General features: G+C 38.5%; 1 protein-coding gene across 1 annotated transcript in view; it reads left to right on the forward strand.

Moving 5' to 3' along the window:
- Positions 1-20866, forward strand: part of LOC103114577 (uncharacterized) — a 267524-nt gene that overhangs the window by 8577 nt on the left and 238081 nt on the right. The window contains exon 4 of the mRNA XM_060190787.1: positions 18788-18874. Coding sequence (XP_060046770.1) covers positions 18788-18874 — 87 coding nt within the window. The remainder of the gene's footprint in view (positions 1-18787; positions 18875-20866) is intronic.

The following is a 20866-nucleotide window of genomic DNA, read 5'->3' on the forward strand; positions in this document are numbered from 1 at the left end:
AGTGAATGCTTAGGATATGAATGGAGAGTTGGCATCATGTGACTCTATATGATTCATTGCACAGTTTTGGACTTTAGATAGAGACCTCTCCAGTCATAAGCTCTAATGTATTTTTTTTTAAAGATCTTTAGTTCCCTGATTGGGAAATTATTCCTTCTTATTGAACTGGGGTATTTTACAGTTGGATCCTTAAAGGAGAGATATAATCTTTAGCCCTAATGAAGGGTGGAGTCATTTATATTTTTAAAAATGCACATTCCAACCCCTTCCTCCAAACTAGCTCACTTAGATAATGTGCCTTAGTGCAAACCAGGTTTAAGCCTGGCCTTCACCACATTGGAGGAAGCTTCAGTACTATTTTCTTTCTTTTTTCTTGCCTTTATGTTTCTTTCTTTCTGAAAAGTCAGCCTAGAGTGGCTCTTGCCGTGTTTCTTTATGAAAAATATATTTCTTCATAGTTAGGTTCATATCTCTCTATATGAATTACATTTAATTTTTTAATTTACTAATTATGGAGAGAGAGAAATAAGAGGAAAGAATAGGAGAAGAGAGAAGAGGAGAGGAGAAGAGAGAAGAGAAGAGAGAAGGAGAGGAGAAGAGAGGAGAGGAGAAGAGAGGAGAGGAGAGGAGAGGAGAGGAGAGGAGAGGAGAGGAGAGGAGAGGAGAGGAGAGGAGAGAAGGAGAAAGCCAGAGCAATACCAGACACATGCAATACCAGAGACCACACTCCATACTTCATCCTTGTCAATCTAGAACTCTAGCCAGTATATACTTCCTAGGCCTCTAGGAATTTCTATTCTTTTTCATTTAAGATGCTATAAACATTCAGAGGCACACACCACCTTATATTTTTGTAATTAACTCAATATAATGAGACATGGAGAATAATTATACTTATAGTAGATTAAGTGGTATCAAGATAGAAGAGAATTAGTTCTAGGCAAAGAAGACTACATTGCAGACATATGTTCTTCAGGGGAAATATAATGTAAGTTGTATTAACTTTAAATTTTCTAAAACATATGTTAATATGGTAACTTGATCTAAGAATGCTTTTCTTTATACCAATATGTGTAAGTGTAATTTCAACTTATGAAAAAGGTGAAAACAACATAGTCTACATTTTTTAAAAAACTTTTCTTTTTTTAATATTTATTTATTTCCTTTTGTTGCCCTTGTTGTTTTATTGTTGTAGTTATTGTTGTTGTTGTTACTGATGTCGTCACTGTTATATAGGACAGAAAGTAATGGAGAGAGGAGGGAAAGACAAAGATAGGGAGAGAAAGACACCTGCAGACCTGCCTCACTGCCTGTGAAGTGACTCCCCTGCAGGTGGGGAGCTGGGGGCTCGAACTGAAAGTCTATATATTTTAACATGACTTTGAAATCTATGCTTTTAACCACCATCAAGTCTTTTTCTAAAGATTTGTCTTATTTAGTTCATAAAAATAAACATAAAAGAGAAAGAAGTCAGAGGAATAATTCAGTAGCTATGGTACCACAGAATGAAAACGAGAGTCCTAGGCAAGCAATCTTGAGCTCTACCAGTTGAGCTATTTCTCTGGTCTCCTGACAGCAAATTGTAATGCAACTAGCTTCATTATTGTGATGGTGACCATTGCTGCGATCACTAATCCAAGTTGGTAGTCTTTCTACTTACAGTGTTCATAACATTTAAGGAACTGTTAGAGACTTCTAACTTCTCAGTCCACAGAATACTACTCACCTTATATTGACTCACAGTATAATACTTCCAATACAGTCTCAATTGCATCTATCATCTTTAACATAATACCGAGGATATAAGTAAGTGTTGCTATGAAGAGTGCACCTGTAGACAAGTAGAGTATCTTCATATCAGAAATGAGTAACCTCTTTTTGCCTTCAAAAAACCTTGTTCCAGAGGCCAGGTTTCCCATTGCTGGTTTGTACACAAGAATCTTTAGAAGGAGGGCATATTTGATTAGGTACATGTGTACTTATCATTCTCATATAGCCCTACAATTGGAATACACACCCCAATGTCAGTGCTTCTTAACCCTGGCTGTGTATCAGAATTGACTGTTGTGAAAGGCACCCTTTGGGAATCAGAACATCAAGCATGAATTGGACTAGTTTATGTTTAAATGCCCAAGGGGCATTTTAGTAGACAGCAGGGTTTGGAACTATGCTCTGAGCTTAGTTCCCATGTCTGGGAGTCGAGAATGGTCACAGAAGATGATAGTTGTTATAAAGGACATTTATTGACAAAATTGTGGAAAATGGAGAGAAAGAAAGTTTTATAACTCAGAAGTAGAATGGAGTGGAAACAATAAAAGAGAACATTTAGGTGGAAAAGCCAAGAGTGTTTTTTCATCTTAACAATACCAGTCAGACATTGACATAGAAAGGGATATCCTATCTCCATAGTGGGACATAGTCACCTTAAAAAGTATCTCTACTCAAACACTGTTCTTTTTTTTTTTTTTTTTTGTAGAGACTCCAAAAAAACATTTACTTGTTAATAAATTGTTCTTAGACTGTCTAGAGAGAAGAGTTGATTCAACCTCTGATCTGACATCTGTATGGGTGGAAAGTTTATTAATACTATTTTATATGATTTATCTGTTTATTTTAATGAAAGAGGGACAGAGAGAAACTCACAGATAGATGTAGAGGTAGAGATAGAGATAGAGATAGAGAAAGATAGGTAGACAGACAGACAGACAGACAGATAGAGTGAGAGTGACAGAAAGACCTGCTCAACTCTGGTTTATGATGATGATGTCAGGAATTGAACCTAGGACCTCAGAACTTCAGGCATGAAAGTCTTGCTATCTCTCCAGCCCTTATTTAATAATATATGTGTGTACCACCATGGAATAAAAACTTACTAATTCTTATAGTCCAAGTCCTACAAATGAAATGTAAACAGTTTAAAGCAGGAGATTAGGAAGACTTAGAGAGTCAGAAATAGATTATTGCATACGTGAATAGTGGAATGTTAGTTATAATAACTGACTAGCACTTGAATATCTTTCATTAAGGCTGTCTCCAGAATTCTTTTTTAAATATTTATTTATATTTATTTTTCCCTTTTTGTTGTCCTTATTGTTTTCTATTGCTGTAGTTATTATTGTGGTTGATGTCATCATTGTTAGATAGGACAGAAAGAAATGGAGAAAGGAGGGGAAGACAGAGGGTGAGAGAAAGACACCTGCAGATGTGCTTCACAGTCTGTGAAGCGACTCCCCTGCAGGTGGGGAGCCTGGGGCTCGAACAGGGATCCTTATACAGGTCCTTGTGCTTTGCGCCACGTGCACTTAACCCGCTGCGCTACTGCCAACTCCCTCCAGAGTTCTTTTTTTGTGTGTGTTGCTTCACCTCTCGCACCAAGTATGAGGGCAGAGCACTGTATCAGCCATTATAGGTTTCTCTGGCTTGCTGACCTTATCTCAGGAGGAGTAGGTTATGTTATCTTGGCTTTTGTCGCTGCAGTTCTATACATAGACCTAAGAAGTGCTGAACCATCAAATCCACACACAGCAGCCACAGGAAATTGTTGGTGGAAGAAGACAGAAGAAGCAGAACAGAGCATAAGAAGGATTCTGATAAATGCATGTTGCTGCTGTGTCTTGGATTGGTCATAATCCGTTGTTAATAACATCAGGGCAACATAAAAATGAAAATGGTACAAGAGTGATAAGTTGGACATCCAATAACATGTATACACACATTTTTGAAGTTACATATATAGAGCACTTAAAGTGCTTGATGTGTTTTTCTGTTTTTTTTTTTTCTAATTTGCTGGAAAACAGTGACAAAATGTCTTAAATTTTCCAAGAATCCTGGTAGACAAGTGAGCACATTAGACACTGAGCTCTCTGCTTATGGAATATCAAGCGCATCAACAAGGGCACACTGACCACAGCATTAGAGCTGAGAGCTGACTAACTCAGGCTGTCACTCTCCCAACAGCAGGTTTCTCTTACAGATTCTGCATTTACTTTGTAAATAGTCTCTTATCAACTGATTTTTTTTTAATATGGATAAAGCATGAATAGCAAATGTGTGGGAAAGGTGTGTGTATCAGGTATGTTATATGTGGTGTTTATATGAGGCATATGTGTGTGTTGCATGTATATACATGGTATGTGTGTTGCAGATGCATGTGTGATGTAGTCTCTGTGTGCTGTGTATGTGCTTGTAGGTGTTAGTGTGATCGGAGTATGTTGTATGTATGTATGTACCATGCCACATCACTGGAAACTGAATTCTGTGATGAAGTTATGCTCACCTCAGCACTGAATCTGTTCAAAGATTTGTAGTTTAAGTGAACTAAAATAAACAAATCTATTTTTTTTATCTAGGTTTTCTGACATGGCCAATATCTCAATAACTGGGGGCCAGGTGGTGGCACACTAGGCTGAATACACATGTTACAATATCTCAGTAAGTAGCCAGGAAATCACTCTTTTGAAAACAGTCCTCTTAAGATATTGTGTTAACTTTTCAGAAACACCTGTTACCATCAGAATAGTAAATCAGAGGATGGCACACCCAGTTAAGCACACATAGTACTAAGTGCAAGGATCTGCTCAAGGATCTGGGTTCAAGATCCTGCTCCCCACCTGCAGGGGTCTGCTTCATGAACAATGAAGGGCCTGCAGGTGTCTATCTTTCTCTCTCTCTCTGTATCCACTTCCTCTTTAAATTTCTTTCTATCCTATCCAATACTGTTGCTGAGGACTTATTCTGATGCAGTCTCCGCCCCCCAGGTTTTTCTATGCTCCGCTAAATCTTAGAGTGCCCCCTTTCAACCAATCCTGGCTCTGCCCCCAGGTTTTTCTATGCTCCGCTAAATCCTAGAGTGCCCCCTTTCAACCAAGCCTGGCCCTACACGTCACCCCTGGTTGTTGCCCAATAAAAAGCCCCCTCACCCCTCCCTTCTCTCTCTCTGGGCTCTCGGCTCTCCCTCTCTGAGGTCTCCCTCCCTGCTCTCCCCCCTGGTCGGCCATTGCTGGCTGGCTCCACGTGGTCTGAACCAAACCCCCCCCCCCTGTCCTATAATAAAGATCTGTGTACCCCTTTGCTCTGGATGTCCGCTCTCTTCTCCGCGGTGCAGCCCGACACCAGACCACCTCAACAACACAATACAATGGAAAAAATGGCTGCCAAGAGCGGAGGATTCATAGTGTATGCACCAAGTCCCACCTTTTTTTTTGCCCTAGAGGCAAAAAATGACAACAACAACAACACCACAGAATAATATTATGCAAATGTAATATTACTCAAAACTTGACTGAGCTCTTTTTAGCTGTATCAATTGATTCATTTATTGTGTCTTCATTTTAAGGAGATAGAAAAGACTTCTGAATGATCTCACACTAGGGGCCACTCTGCTCTTGCAATATCTCAGGGCCAAGAGGGAGACCATGCCTGTCACAACTCTGTGCTGGTTGTTGTCATTAAGGCCACATCAGGCTTGTGTTTCTGATCTTAGGGAGGGAGGGAGAGAGTGGAGGCGGGGATCCATCAGTGTTGAACTCCAAGGGCAATGTTTTTAAATGGGACAGAGAAGAGGACCACTTGGGTATAGTGGCAGGTAACCTCCACTAGGCAGGGCAGAATATAGGGTGGAGTGAATTCATTGTGGTAACATCAAAGAAGATTCTGGAAGAACATGGCATCAAATGGTTCTAGGTCAGTATGGGAAGCAACGTGATGCTCACTCAGGAAAACTCAGAACTACCTTGAAATTGATTGGAGTTTCCCCTATAGCTTTGTGGTATGGGGAGAGGGGTGGGTGGTGTCATAATAAAGATATTAGTGACTGAGAGAGGTTTTGGTGAGCTAGAATTCTGGAAAGCAAGAGACAGGATTATAAAGTGAAAAAAAAAGCATCTACTTTAAATGAGTTATAGGAAGAAGTGTGAGCATTGATTCTTCCAGAAGGATTGACTGATAGTTTGAATAACTCAGTTGTGCCTGAGTCAGGGGAATCTTGAATTAGGGTTTTAATTAAGAGCATAAGTCTATCTTAATATTTTCTTGGGCAATAGATATACACATGTAGGAACTTTTATAGTAAAATGGAAAATAAGAATGTTCTATACATTCATAATTAAAATTAAGCAAATATGTCTTAGGAACTGTTTTTTTCTCATGTTATGCATACTATATAGATACTGTATAGAGCTATTGACATTGTTCTAACTTATAGCTACTTTCCCTTAAGGTAGGAGACAGACATTTTCTGAAAATAATTTCAATTCTAATATCACTTTATTGGGGAATTGTTGGTTTACAGGATTAAATTTTTTAATTGGGAGCATCAGTAGTTTACAGTTAACAGTAAATACAGTAATATGGTAGTTTGTACATGTGTGACATTTCTGTTTTTTGCGTAACACTTTAACCCCCACATAGGTCCACCATCTGGGATCTACTTTTCCCCCAGCGTCCCTTTCTTCAGTGTAATACACCAAATCCGGTCCAAGTTCTGCTTTGTATTTTCCCTTCTGTTCTTAGTTTTCAAATTCTGTCTATGAGTGAGATCATCCCATATTCATACTTCTCTTTCTGGCTTTTCTCACTTGATATGATTCCTTCAAGCTCCACCCAAGATGAGGTAAATTCACCTTTTTCTTTCTTTTTTTCTCTTTCTTTTGTCTTTTTAAATTTTTTAATTTTTTATTATTGATTTACAAAACTACAAAATAACAAGGGTACAATTCCACTATTCCCACCACCAGAGTTTTATGTCCCTATTCCCTCCATTGGACACTACAGTGGTTCTCTCCAAGGTCACAGACTATTATTTCTATAACTATCTATCTACCTATATGCCTGTTTGCTCATTTTTTCTACGCCCCTGCAATTCTCTTCCTTTTCAAGTTACACTTAAACCTATTGCTACTTCTGAATGCTTTACCTTTTTTCCTCTTCTCTCTCTGCATTCTGATGGAAATGGAGTTCAGAGCCCTCTAATCATCTTCCCCTAACATTTCTCCCCCTCTGGGAGTATGGACCATTTCTTTCTTTCCTTTCTATTTTTTTTTTTTTTTTGGTGGGGGCAGTGCTGCAGAAGGTAGGAGGACTATGTCATTTTCTTACAGTTATGTAGAATTCCATTGTGCACATATGCTACAACTTCTTTAACCATTTGTCTGTTGGACACTAGCTATTTCCAGATTTAGTCTGTCACAAATAACACTGCCATTAACATAGGTGTGTATTTCTCTTTTTGAATAGATGTCTTTGTATTCTTTGGATAGATACCTAAGAGAATTTCAGGGTCATATAGTTGGCTGGTTTTTGATATTTTCAGGTACCACTAAATTCTTTTCTATAATTCTTTTCTTTTCTGCGTTAATTAGTATTCCCTTCTCTCCACATCCTCCCTAGCATTTGTTGTTACTGTCCTTTTGGACATAGGCTATTCTTATGGGGTGAGATAGCATCCCCTTGTTGCCTTTATTTGCATTTCTCTCCCAATCAGTGATTTTGAACTTTTTTTTTTTCATATGCCTGCTGGCCATTTGAATATATTCTTTGGAGAAGCACCAGTTCAATTCTTTCTCCCATATTTAATTTAATTTTTTTGTCTGTTTATCAGAACACTGCTTAGATTTGGCTTATGGTGGTATTGTGGTATTGGGGATTAAACCTGAGACCTTTGGTGCTTTAGCCATGAAAAACTATTTATATAACCATTGTGCTGTCTCCCCAGGCCCTTTCTCCCAGTTTTAGTGGTATGATTTGTTTTCTTATTACTGGGCTTTGTGAATTCTTTATATATCTTAGTTATGAGCTCTTTACCTGATATGTAGCACGTAAATGTTTTTTTTTTTCCCATTCTATAGGGTGACTATTGGTTTTGGTGATGGTTTCTTTTTCTGTGTAGAAGATTTTTCAGCTTACTCTGTTCTTCTGTTTTCCTTGATGTTGGGCCCAAGACACAGAAGACATTTCTAAAACAGATAAAATACAGTGTTCAACTGATGTAAAATTTTTTTGTTTGTTTTGAGACATTTCAACTATTATTGAAAAGAAAATACCTAAGATAGCTAGTTGCTCCAAATTTATTAACTGAGCAGATTCTGCTCAATAGATTTTTGTCTGTAGAATCCATTTAACTCTTAAGTGATAGGAACCTTCTCATTGACTGAAGGAGTTAAACATTCAGAAGAGTATACTTCCTACTGAAACAAGAAAATGCTTTTGTCAATACAGAAGGATAAACTATTTGTCCAATTAATGCAAATCAATGTAAGTTTAACTTTATTATTTTTAAAAGATCTTTAAGGGTTTGCTTATTTTCCTAAGAAAGATGAAGAGGGAGTTGGAGCAAAGCCAGAGCACCACTCAAGTTTGGCATGTACATGGTGGTGCTGGAGATTGAACCTGGGACCTCTGGGTTTTCAGGCCTTGAAATCTGGTATTCTGCTTGCTGAATTCTCTCTCTAGTTCAGTAACAGGGTTTAAGAATATTGTTTATCATTTGTCCAGTGGGGGAGAAAATTTTATCAAATGTTTGCATTTTTGACAACTTCAACACAGCAAATTATTTTTTTAGTTTTATTTTAATTAATGAGAAAGAGCTTCACATTGGCATATGTAATGCAGTATTTGAATTCAGGACCTCATGCTTGAGAGTTTAAAGTTTTATCCATGGTGCTGTCTGCCTGGCTATTACAATTTATTATTATTATTATTATTGTCAGAAGGAATAAGACTTCTAGATAATCAGGCAGATTTGTCAGGAAATCAGCACACTGGCTATTTGTGTTTTCTTTCCTGTTTTATTCTTGCTGATATGGGGAGTATTTGGTAACATCTCATTAACTATTAGGCATTGTTTTTTGGTCTTGTTTTCAAATTGATGTGGTGAAACCTCCATATATGACTTTTTAAAACAATACTTTAACAACTCTTTTATTCCCCCCCGCCACTTTCATTTGATAGAACAGAGAAGAACTAAGGGGAGATAGAGAAAGAGAGAGAGAGAAAGACATCAGCAACACTGTTTAACTACTTGTGAAGCTCCCCCTTCCCATAAGTAGGGTTGGGGGGGCTCAAACTCAGGTCCTTGAGCATATTAACATATGGACTATACAAGGTATGCCACCACCTCAATCCTTCCACACATATTTCATAGCAAAGTTCCACACCAAGTTGACTGGGGCTCACTAGTTGCATTTCCATTTTTAAAACAATGTTACTGGATATGATTTTTGATGACCTTAATATTTTATGCTTTTATAATACATTAGGCCTTAATCTCCAAGTACTTTCATTTAGAATTACTTTTGGATACTTTTATTTTCTTTTTTAATTTTTTTTTTTATTTAAGAAAGGAGACATTAACAAAACCATAGAATAAGAGGGGTACAATTCCGCACAATTCCCATATCCTGATCTCCACATCCCACCCCCTCCCCTGATAGCCTTCCCATTCTCTATCCCTCTGGGAGTATGGATTCAGGGTCATTGTGGGTTGCAGAGGGTGGAAGGTGTGGCTTCTGTAATTGCTTCCCCGCTGAACATGGGCATTGACTGGTCGATCCATACTCCAAGTCTGTCTCTCTCTTTTCCTAGTAGGGTGGGACTCTGAGGAAGTGGAGCTCCAGTACACATTGATGGGGTCCAGGGAAGTCTGGTCAGCATCTCGCTGGCATCTGGAACCTGGTGGCTGAAAAGAGAGTTAACATACAAAGCCAAACAAATTGTTGAACAATCATGGACCTAAAGACTGGAATAGTGCAGATGAAGTGTTGGGGGTATTCCCTGCATGCTCTTGTGTACTTCTGCTTTCAGGTATATATTTTTCCCTTAGTTTATGGGCACGGATGAACCTATGCTCTTATCTCAGGGAACCTGGACTATATCTAGGTTTGGGGACTTTATTGGGGAGTGGAACACCTGGAATGGAATTAGAGAGTATTATGAAAGGAAAGATGTCACCCAAGTGATGAAGCTGAAGGGCTGTCATTCCACACCTGAAGTCTCTGGTCACAGTCTGAAGTGAAGCATGCTGGGGTGGCACTCGTTGTGTTGATTAGGTTGAGATCCGCGGATGCAATATTGTTTGATTTGAATTGAGAGCAGCATGCAGAAAAGTGGGCCCCACCCTAAGGTTCCAGGACTGGGGCAAATACAGGCTCTATAGTGGAAATGTGAGGTTCCTGTTGTCTTAGGGTTCAAGAAGACAATGGATAGTTATTGTTATCATCACATTATTTGGTGATAGGGTTAACTTTGGAAAGTCCCTTTGATAGGGTTTGGGGTATGGTACCCAGCATCTTGTATATAGCTGTGCTATCGGTTGCTTCTGTTCTCCCTGGTCTAGGCTTTTGGGAGAGAACATATCAAAGACAGCCTAAAAAGACTCATTCTGTGTTTTAAGAAGTTCTAGATATATCATCAGTTTTTCGCCTCTCATAATAATTAAATAGTGGTTTATATAATGTTTACACTTTAATAGGATTGTACATAAACACCACTCCCACCACCTAAAGACTGTGTCCCATCCCCACCACTCACCCCTGCCCCCCATCCTCCGCTGAGCTGGGGAGCCCAATGGCCACCCTCCCCTTCACCACAGGGTTTTTACATTGGTGCCCTGCTCTTGATTTAATCAGATCCTGCTTTTAGTTTCCCTTTCTGTTCTTCTTTCTCAACTTCTGTTGATGAGTGGGGACATCCCATACTCATCTTTATCTTTCTGACTTAGCTGACTTAACATAATTCCTTCTAGCTCTGTCCAAGATGGGTCAGATAAGGTGGGCTCATTGTTTTTAATAGCTGCATAGTATTCCATTGTGTATATGTACCACAGCTTTCTCAGCCACTCATCTCTTGTTGGGAAACTGTTAAAGAGAACTAGCCTTCATCAAATGAGTTGATCCAAACCTTTGTTATAAAACATGGTATACCTTGAGTCGCCTGCTTTGTGAGCTAGAATGTAGAATAAAATAAAATATCATACATTAAGAGAGCCGACTCTTAACTATGATTGTTTAAAATCTATGGATTAACTGACTCATATAATGAAGTATATTACTATTTGATAAAAATATTGTTACACAATTAAACCCCAAAATACAACAAAGGAGTACAAATAATTCTCGGCCCATGCAGAAGATAGATTGTTAGATAAATGGAGGTATAATCAGAAAGATTGGAGGGTAACTGATACTTGACTTCATAATGAGAAAGAATGTTCTAAACTGTATATGTGCATTTATTTACATCTAGGAGAATGTTGACAGACTTCCAATAAGAAAGAAAGCAATATTACTGTGATAATACTTTAGGGGGACATTTGTTTACTTTTGCCTTCTATATGAGATTTCTCCACTTACGGCTACTTTTTTTTTCCATTCAGAGATAGGTAGATACATAGAGAGACACCACAACACCAACACTTCCTTTTTGGCCACAGCAACTCCTGTGTTGTGTGTGCCAAGGCTCCAACTCAGGTCACCTGCAAGGTGATGCGGGTACCCTACCAAGTGAGCTATCTCTCTGACTTGAGAGAATATTTAAATATACATGAAAACTATATTTATGCTTAACCTTTGTAATAGCACAATTACTTAAATAATAGAAAGAAGTTTCTTTTTAAAAGTTAAGGGCTCTGGGAGCATAGGTGCACTTAGGCCACTGGGTAAAATTACCCAGTTCACTGCATTTGGAGGGTCTGAAGTTTAAATGCCTTCTCACTTACCAGGAGGAAGGAAGAGTTTAACTTGCTCTATTAGCACTTGTTAGTGAACTTCAATGATTGCCCTATTTAGATGTCCCAATTCCCTACAGACCTGACTGCAGCCACTGGATTTGGAAAGAAGAGGAGTTCATTGGTCCTGCTGGGTTCTGCCTGTTAATCACTGTTACAGCAGACAGATTTCCAGACTACTTCTCTATTATAAAAGAGAAATGAAGTCACTGTTTTTTTAACTTCATTGTCGTTCACATGCCTTCGGTTTGAGTTTCTGGGTAAGATTAATATGCCTGATGACCACCTGTGAAAATCTAGTACAAGTTAATTTTTGAGGGTCATCTGCAACTTAAAATTTTTGTTTTGGGTTTTCTTTACTATTTTATTTACTTTATTTTAATGAAAGAGTTAATGAGTGACACTTAAGAGCACTGCTCAGTTCTGGCTTATGGTGGTGTCAGGATTTAGACTTGGGATCTCCAGAGCCTCAGGCATGAAAGTCTAGTTCACATTTACCTTTATTTTTGTCATAATTACCTTGACCAAGATTTAAAAAGAATGTTGGATAATTGTATTGACAATAGACATTGAAATCATAGCTTGAACGTCCTTAGACTTTTAATTATTTTGGTCTTTTTTATATTTAGCATAGTAAAAACTTTAAAATACTTATTTATATCATTTAGAAATAATATTGCATCTTTACATGCCTTTAATTTAGAAAATGCACAATGACTTTAGAAAATAGTTTTTGATTAATTTTGTCCAGAAGAACACATTTGGTTTTGACACGGTATGGATTGACTTATATTCTGCTATAGTTTCTAATTTTACGTGTGTGTGTGTGTGTGTGTGTGTGTGAGAGAGAGAGAGAGAGAGAGAGAGAGGTGGAGAGAATGTCTGTGTGTGTTCACTGGAACTTCACTGCTGAGGTCAACATTTTTTTTTTTCTCCAGAGTGAAAGACAGAGATAGAGGGACAGAGACACGACAGCACTGAAACTTCCCTTAGTGTGTTAGATACTCTCAGCTTATACCTGGCTCACACACGACACAGCCAAGTTCATTATTCAAGTGAGCTAGCTTGCTGGCCCTAATTTTTATGTTCACATTTCATAAATATAGGTAAACTTTCTGGCACACTGTGTATATTTAAACCTGAGATCTTTGTAGTAAGTATTAAAAATGGGAAAATGCATTTCCCTGAATTTATTCATAAGTTTATGGGAAGCACAGTTATTTGGGATTTGAATTTTTTAAAGGAACTGAGAGAATGACTTAGCTTGTGAAGTTCTTGAGCTTGGCTATATGCAGAGACCATGCATCGTTTAGTTAGATATTTAGTTTACACGCAGACCTTGTGCTACTTTACATATGGCTCAGAAAGCATGGCTATTGGTAATCAGGAAGGAGATTCATGGGGCAGGCCCAGATGGAGCCCAGGAGTGAACAGAAACACCAGGCCCAGCTCTTTGGGGGTTCAGACTGTTGTTGGGCTGAAGGATAGAATCTCCTCACTGGGACAGGAATGCTCATTATTCCCACTAGCCTTCCTTTTTTTTTTTTTTTAAGGATATTTATTTCTTTTATTTCTTTTTTAATCTTTTAGTTTATTAGATAGAGACAGAAAGAAATTGAGAGGAGAGGGGTGATACAGAAAGGGGAAGAGACAGAGAGACACCTATAGCCCTGCTTCACCACTCATGAAGTTTTCCCCTACAGGTGGGGACCAAGAGCTTGAACCTGGGTCCTTGCTCACTGTAATGTCTGTGCTTAACCAGGTGCGCTACCATCTGGCACCCTTAAACTTTCTTTGGGGTGGATTTTCTCTCCAGTTTTTGCATCCCAAGGGAACTACATAGGTGCACTGAAAGGGTTTCCTAATCACAGTGCATAGTTCTGGTAAAAACCTTGTTTTGTGCTGCTGTGAGTTCAGTGATAGGAAAATTTGATAATGTGGGGGGGGGGTAGAGTTAAGGGAGAGTGATTTTCTTCTCCCCCCCCCCAAAACTCAATCCAGGATAAAATTGGAAAAATACACTATGGAGTACTTTTTCCAAACACTTAATGGTTAATATGAGTTAGGTGGAGTTAAAAACGGAGTATAGATAAGACCAGTTGACCAGAATTATTGGTTACTTTACTACATCTAATTGTTTCATTGCAAAACCCTAACTACAATACACACACACATCCAGTTATTCCTCTGGTTATAGCAAAACGTTAAATAGCAGGTACTACAAGCAATTGTGTGTATATTGCTAAATGCCCTACTTTAATTTCTCAGTGGGTCTGTTAATTTTCCTGTGAGATGATTTTAGTTTTCCAAAAGCCTATTCTGAATGATTAGGGCATTTTAAATAATGTATTCTATTAGTAACCTACTTTCTGGTAATATATACCCTAGCCTAAAACTACCTCACTGGATTACATCCCTACACCATCCATGAAACACTAACAAAGGAGACTGTATTAAAGTGGAGATTATTTCCAGATTTAAGGCATCTTCCCGGTGCTTTAGCATACTGAATTCTGCCTACTGTGTTTAGATCATTGACTTATCAGGACAAGATAGACGAATAGAAAGTGTGAATCATTTTAATATTTAATAGTAAGTTCTTATTTGATTCTCAGACTGATTTATGTTAAAGCAAGCAATTGGAAAACTAGTAATGTTATAAATAATAAATTCTAGGTAATACATTATTGCTTCACTATCTCCATTCTCTTGAAAGATAGTGATTTAATCTTCAGTGTCATTTTTAGTTTGACACAAATAAGAGTACACACAGGAAGGCAGCTCCTACTCCCATAGTGAACCACTCTAGCTGGCTCAGTTTTTCTCCATGTCACCATTTTATAAAGTACAAAATATGTAATATGTACACGTTACTGATGCCATTCTTCTTCTTCTTCTTCTTCTTCTTCTTCTTCTTCTTCTTCTTCTTCTTCTTCTTCTTCCTCTTCCTCTTCCTCTTCCTCTTCCCCCTCCCCTTCTTTCCTCTTACCCCCTTCTCCCCCTCCTCCCCATCCTCCTCCTCCTTTTTCTTTCCTGCCACAGGGTTATCCCCTGGGCTCAGTGCCTGCCACTACGAACCCATCACTCCCAGTGCCCATTTTTCCTTTTTTTTTTTTTCTTTCTTTTTCCACTTTATTTGACAGGACAGAGAGAAACTGAGAGGGGATGGGAGATAGAGAGGGGGAGAGAAAGATAGACACCTGCAGACCTGCTTCACTACTTGTGAAGCATCCTCCCTACAGGTGGGGAGCTGGGGGCTCGAACCGGCATCCTTATGCCCATTCTTGAGCTTTGGCTTTGCACCGTGTGTGCTTAACCCACTGCACTATTGCCCAACTCCCAAATTCAGATATTCTAAATGCCTCTGTGTTCTGGGCACAGAGACTGTGTAAGCACAGAGATGGTGCTATTACCCTCAAGGAACTTACTTACATTCTGGTGAAGAGACAAAACAATAGCAAATGCAGTGATATGTGTGTAGAGCAATAAATCATATGCTATAAGCTGTGTTGTGAAATTTCTATAAATAAGCATATATAAATTATATTGCTATATAAAATAGTAGTCTGTTCTAAGTGAATCTGTGCTGGTCTTAATTTTTCTATTTATGTATTAATCAATTTTTTTAGAGCACTGCTCAGTTCTGGTTTATGGTGGTGCTGGGGATTGAACATGGGGCCTTTGGTACCTCAGGCTTGAAAGGCTTTTTGGATAACCATTATGCTATCTTCCCAGTTTGATTTCCTTTTTATTTAAGAGTCCACATGATTCTCTATTTGACATATACTAGAAAGCAAAGCCCCAAAAGAATGTCTCCAGAAATGTCATAATTCACAGAGCTTCTTCTGCCCACATTGATGTGGAAGGAGCCATGTTAGATGCTGAAAACTAACATAGCTCTTCAAGGTCTGTCTCCCAGTTTTACAGCAACCCTTCAAGTCATGAGGGCATTGCACAGTCTGGTCAAGTGCATATAGGACTGTTATCTTCTTCCACAGCTGGGCATCACCCTAGTTTGACAAAGGAAGGAGGTAGTTTGAGAGCCTTGAAAAACAAATGAACTCTTCAAGGTTTTTGGTTAAAGAATGACCTGATTTTTCTTTTTTTTTTTAATTTAATTTTTTTTATATTTATTTATTTCCCTTTTGTTGCCCTTGTTGTTTTTTTATTGTTGTTATTGATGTTGTTGTTGTTAGGGCAGAGAGAAATGGAGAGAGGAGGGGAAGACAGAGAGGGGGAGAGAAACAGAGACACCTGCAGATCTGCTTCACTGCTTGTGAAGCGACTTCACTGCAGACTCCCCTCGAACCAGGATCCTTATGCCTGTCCTTGAGCTTTGTGGCACGTGCGCTTAACCCGCTGCACTACTGCCTCACTCCCCTGACCTGATTTTCCTAATTCTCTAAAATCTTGACTAAATTGATAAGATTTACTCATACGTTGTCTCAGTTGACATGGAAGGTAAGCTTTGTGTTGGATTAGGGCGTTTCGGCTACGGAAGAAGGGCAAACGCTAGAAGAAGAAGAAGGAGAAGGAGAAGGAGAAGGAGAAGGAGAAGGAGAAGGAGAAGGAGAAGGAGAAGGAGAAGGAGAAGGAGAGGAGGAGGAGGAGGAGGAGGAGGAGGACGAGGAGGAGGAGAAGAAGGAGAAGGAGGAGGAGGAGGAGGAGGAGGAGGAGGAGAAGGAGAGGAGGAGGAGGAGGAGGAGGAGGAGGAGGAGGAGGAGAAGGAGAAGGAGAAGGAGAAGGAGAAGGAGAAGGAGAAGGAGAAGGAGAAGGAGAAGGAGAAGGAGAAGGAGAAGGAGAAGGAGAAGGAGAAGGAGAAGAAGAAGAAGAAGAAGAAGAAGAAGAAGAAGAAGAAGAAGGGCGTTTCGGGATATAGTACTAGTAGTCATCTGGCACTGCCCTGCTAATACAATAAAGATAAACTACCATTTCACTTTTAATGTAGGTAAATTCCTTTGCCTGTATTTGGAGGGGTATGTTCAGAGCATTGCAGGACTTTCTGATAAAGGGAAAAACCCAATTACAGAGCATGAGGTAGAATAGCTGTATTAACAGAGTACATAATACTTTGGTTACATACCACCAAGATTCATACCTGGCTAGGAGTTGCTGACAAATAAAGTAACAAAAATAAAACACATTTATTTATTTTTTTTATCAAGACCTCAAGCTAAAGCAGATTTTCAGTCTTTTTATTTACTACAATGACAGAACAAAGGCTGACAGAAAATGTGCAGTCTCTTCTCTCTTTCTTTCTACATATATATATGTATATATATAGTTTAGAATATATATTTTTTCTTAAACCCAAGTTTATATCAAAATTATATTTACTCTTGGAAAGTGAAGTGTTTTTGCATTATTTTTGACCCTAAAACAAACACACCATCCCTTGTCTGTATCTACCCTTCCATAGGAGCAATATTTCAAATTATTGTTGCTGTTTAGCCTACATTGCTTTATATCTTTTGTTGTGTTTGAAGCAACATAAATTATTGTCAGAGTAGATTACTTTTTTTTTTTAGTGCAAATTGCTAGCAACAAACATGTGCATTTCAGTCTGCACAACGAAAAAACTCTATTTAGAAAATTGATAACAGACTCCTCCCTCTATTATAAAGTCATGTTTGATGATACAGTTTGGTTTTCAAGATGAAGAAAGTAAGTTTGACACAAGAATTTTAGGTTTCTGTTCCTGAATTTTTGATACATATTGAATAAAATTTTTGGCTAAAACGTGTACCTTCTCTTAATGTTACTTAAGTTGACATAATATAAAGGTGATTTTACTTAGTGAAGAAAACAAGGAGGTAAAAGAAAACTATTGAATAGCTTTGCTCATATATGGAATATATAGAATTGAAACACATGAACTTCCTCCTCCAAAGTAACCAAACTCTAACATTTTGTTAGAACTGTGGTGATTACCCTTGTGTGGGAAATGGCAGGGCACAGAATTTGGGGGGTGAGTGTGATGTAGAATTATACTCCTGAAATTTTATAACCTTGTAAACCATTATTGAAGCATTAATAAAAAAGCATATATAGGGAGTCGGGCTGTAGCGCAGCGGGTTAAGCGCACGTGGCGCAAAGCACAAGGACCGGCATAAGGATCCCGGTTCGAACCCCAGCTCCCCACCTGCAGGGGAGTTGCTTCACAGGCAGTGAAGCAGGTCTTCAGGTGTCTATCTTTCTTTCCTCCTCTCTGTCTTCCCCTCCTCTCTCCATTTCTCTCTGTCCTATCCAACAACGACGACAACAACAATAATAACTACAACAATAAAACAACAAGGGCAACAAAAGGGAATAAATAAATATAATAAATATTTTTTAAAAAGCATATATAAACAAGCTTTCTATGTATGTATATATGTATGTATGCATATATGTATGTTTTTATTTTGGTACCTGAGCACTGCTCAGCTGTGGCTTATAGTGGTGTGGAGGATTGAACCTGGGTACTTTGGAGCCTCAGGAATGAGAGTCTTGTTGCATAAACATCATGCTATCTACTGCCAACTGGCAAGGCTATTTTCCTTTCATTCTTCATTTCTTCTCTCTTTCTTCTTATCCTTCCTTCCTCCCTGCAATCCATTCCTTTTCCCCTCCTCTCATAGCTTACTCTCTCATTTCATTCAACTACCAACATAGAAATTTTGCTACAGCCTCTCGTAATTGCAACACCACTATCTTGACTACAGAACTTTGGACATACAACATGATATCCCAGTGATATAATAGAATTAAATATACTTTAGTAATGTCCATTTCTTGTCTATAGTTTGAAAATAATCTATCATTTTTTATTATCCTAGGCTCTACGTTTGATAATTTTCTCATTAATTTTTAGCAACAGACAGATAGCATGAACTTGTCCCTTGAATTACTTTTCCTGACCTTTTGCAACATGATAATTACAAAAAAGGGAGGCATGGAAGACTTGTAAAAAATTAAGCTTATAAAGTAGCTAAAGTGGCCCTTCTGTGCTGGTGTCGATTTCAAAATTAACATTTTGCTTCATGTGCTTCTAATAATCATTGACCCTACTTCATGTACTTTCCACAGGAAATGAATACAGCAGAAATTACTTTGACCCACTGATGGATGAGGAAATAAACCCAAGGCAGTGTGGGATGGAGGTCAGCAGAAAGGGTGAGCCAGAATTAAGTATGTAATTTTTGTGTCAGAATATTCTCTCCATTCATGAAAATGAGGTGACAAAGATCGCACATGCAGCTCCATTTAGAGTTTGCAGCTTACAATTTAAATGGTAAATTTCCACCACTAATAGCACAATGGACAGAGAAGGTAATTTTGATCAAGGACTGCAAGCTGATTTGATGGAACAGTGAAACTGCTTTCATTTGATCTTGCTCTGAGAAATTTGTTGCTGTGGTCCAGATCACTTTATATGTTTTGTGTGAGGATCACCACCACCTTGATTGTAGCATCTTTGTTCCTGTTTGAAATGAGAATTCTTCAGTAAAATTCTTTCAGTGTACACAATTTTCATCCACGGTTATCATGGACTTCTCAGCAAAGGCACTGAACTCCCTCTGTCATCTCTTCTGTTTTCCTTTCTCTTTTTAAATTGTCTTTTATTAGATAGATGCAGAGATTGAGAGGAATGGGGACACACACACACACACACACACACACACACACACACACAGAGAGAGAGAGAGGGACCTGCAGCACTGCTTCACCACTCACAAAGCTTTCCCCCTCCAGGTGGGGACTGTGGGCTTGAGCCAGGGTCCTTGCACACTGTAACATGTACACTCTCAACCAGGTGCACCACCACCCAGCCTCATCTTCCTTTGTTTTCTGTCATGAAGATACAATGAGGTAGTCTCTTCTAATATATGTATTCCTCTAATACATACGTATTCCTTTAACCTGTGTCTACCTATATCTGTATCTATATCTATATCTATTTAATGTCTACTGAGTCCTTCAAGGTTTCCAGAGGCTCTTGACTGGGACAGTGACAACTACACATGTGATTTAAATCCTTTTCAATTCTATACCACAATAGACCTCAGCCACTGAACCTATATTTTTAATGAAACAGAATCACAAATATAAGGACTCAAGTACAGTAAAAATTATTTTAAAGGAGGGGACCAGAAGGTGGTGCATCTGGCTAAATGCTCATATTATAATGTGCAAGAATCTAGGTTCAAGTCACTGGTCCCCACCTGCAGGGGGAAAACTTCATGAGTGGTGTAGCAGGGCTGTAGGTGTCTCTCTATTTTCCATTCCCCTCTTAATTGTTCTTTGTCTCCACCTAATAATAAACAAAAATATTTTAAAGAGCTTAAAAAAGGTAGCTTCCAAAGAAAGACATTCTTCAATAAGCCAAGCCTATTTTATTTTTAGCACTTAAAAATGTTTTTATTATCTTTATTTATTTACTGGATAGAGACAGCCAGAAATCGAGAGGGAAGGAGGTGATAGAGAGCGAGAGAGACAGAGAGACACCTGCAGCCCTGCTTCACCACTCGCAAAGTTTTCCCCCTGCAGGTGGGAACTGGGGGCTCAGACCCAGGTCCTTGAGCATTGTAATATGTGCGCTCAACCAGGTGCACCACCACCCAGCTCCGCTATTTTTAGCACTTTTGTTAGAGGTGGTTCACAGTGGTGTCATTTACAGATGGGCATCTCCTTGTGAAATATCTCTGAAGAACACACTCATCTCCTTGTGAAATATCTCTGCAGAACAAACTCATAACCTAGGTCCTTATACATCACCATGCACCAGGACCCCAAGTTTCTTTTCAACCTCTCAGTCCCTTTTTCTTTGATGTAATACACCAAGTCTAATACAAATTTTACTTTGTCTTCTCTTTTTGGCTTATATCTCACTTAACATGATTTTTTTTTTTTAAATTTCACCCAAGATGATACAAAGGAGATAGCTTTATCATTTTTAACTCTGGAGTAGTATTCCAGTGTGTATATATTGCACAGTTTTTTTTTTTTTGTCACTCATTTGCCATTGGTTGTCTGGGCATCTTCAGAGTTTTGGCTATTATAAATTATGCTGTTATGAACATAGGCGTACATAGAAATTTCCTTATAGTTTTTTTTTAATTTGTTTGTTTGTTCCCTTTGGGTAAAATCCCAAAAGGGAATTTACTG

The sequence above is a fragment of the Erinaceus europaeus genome, chromosome 4 (assembly GCF_950295315.1).
Source record: "Erinaceus europaeus chromosome 4, mEriEur2.1, whole genome shotgun sequence".
Classification (NCBI taxonomy): Eukaryota; Metazoa; Chordata; class Mammalia; order Eulipotyphla; family Erinaceidae; genus Erinaceus; species Erinaceus europaeus.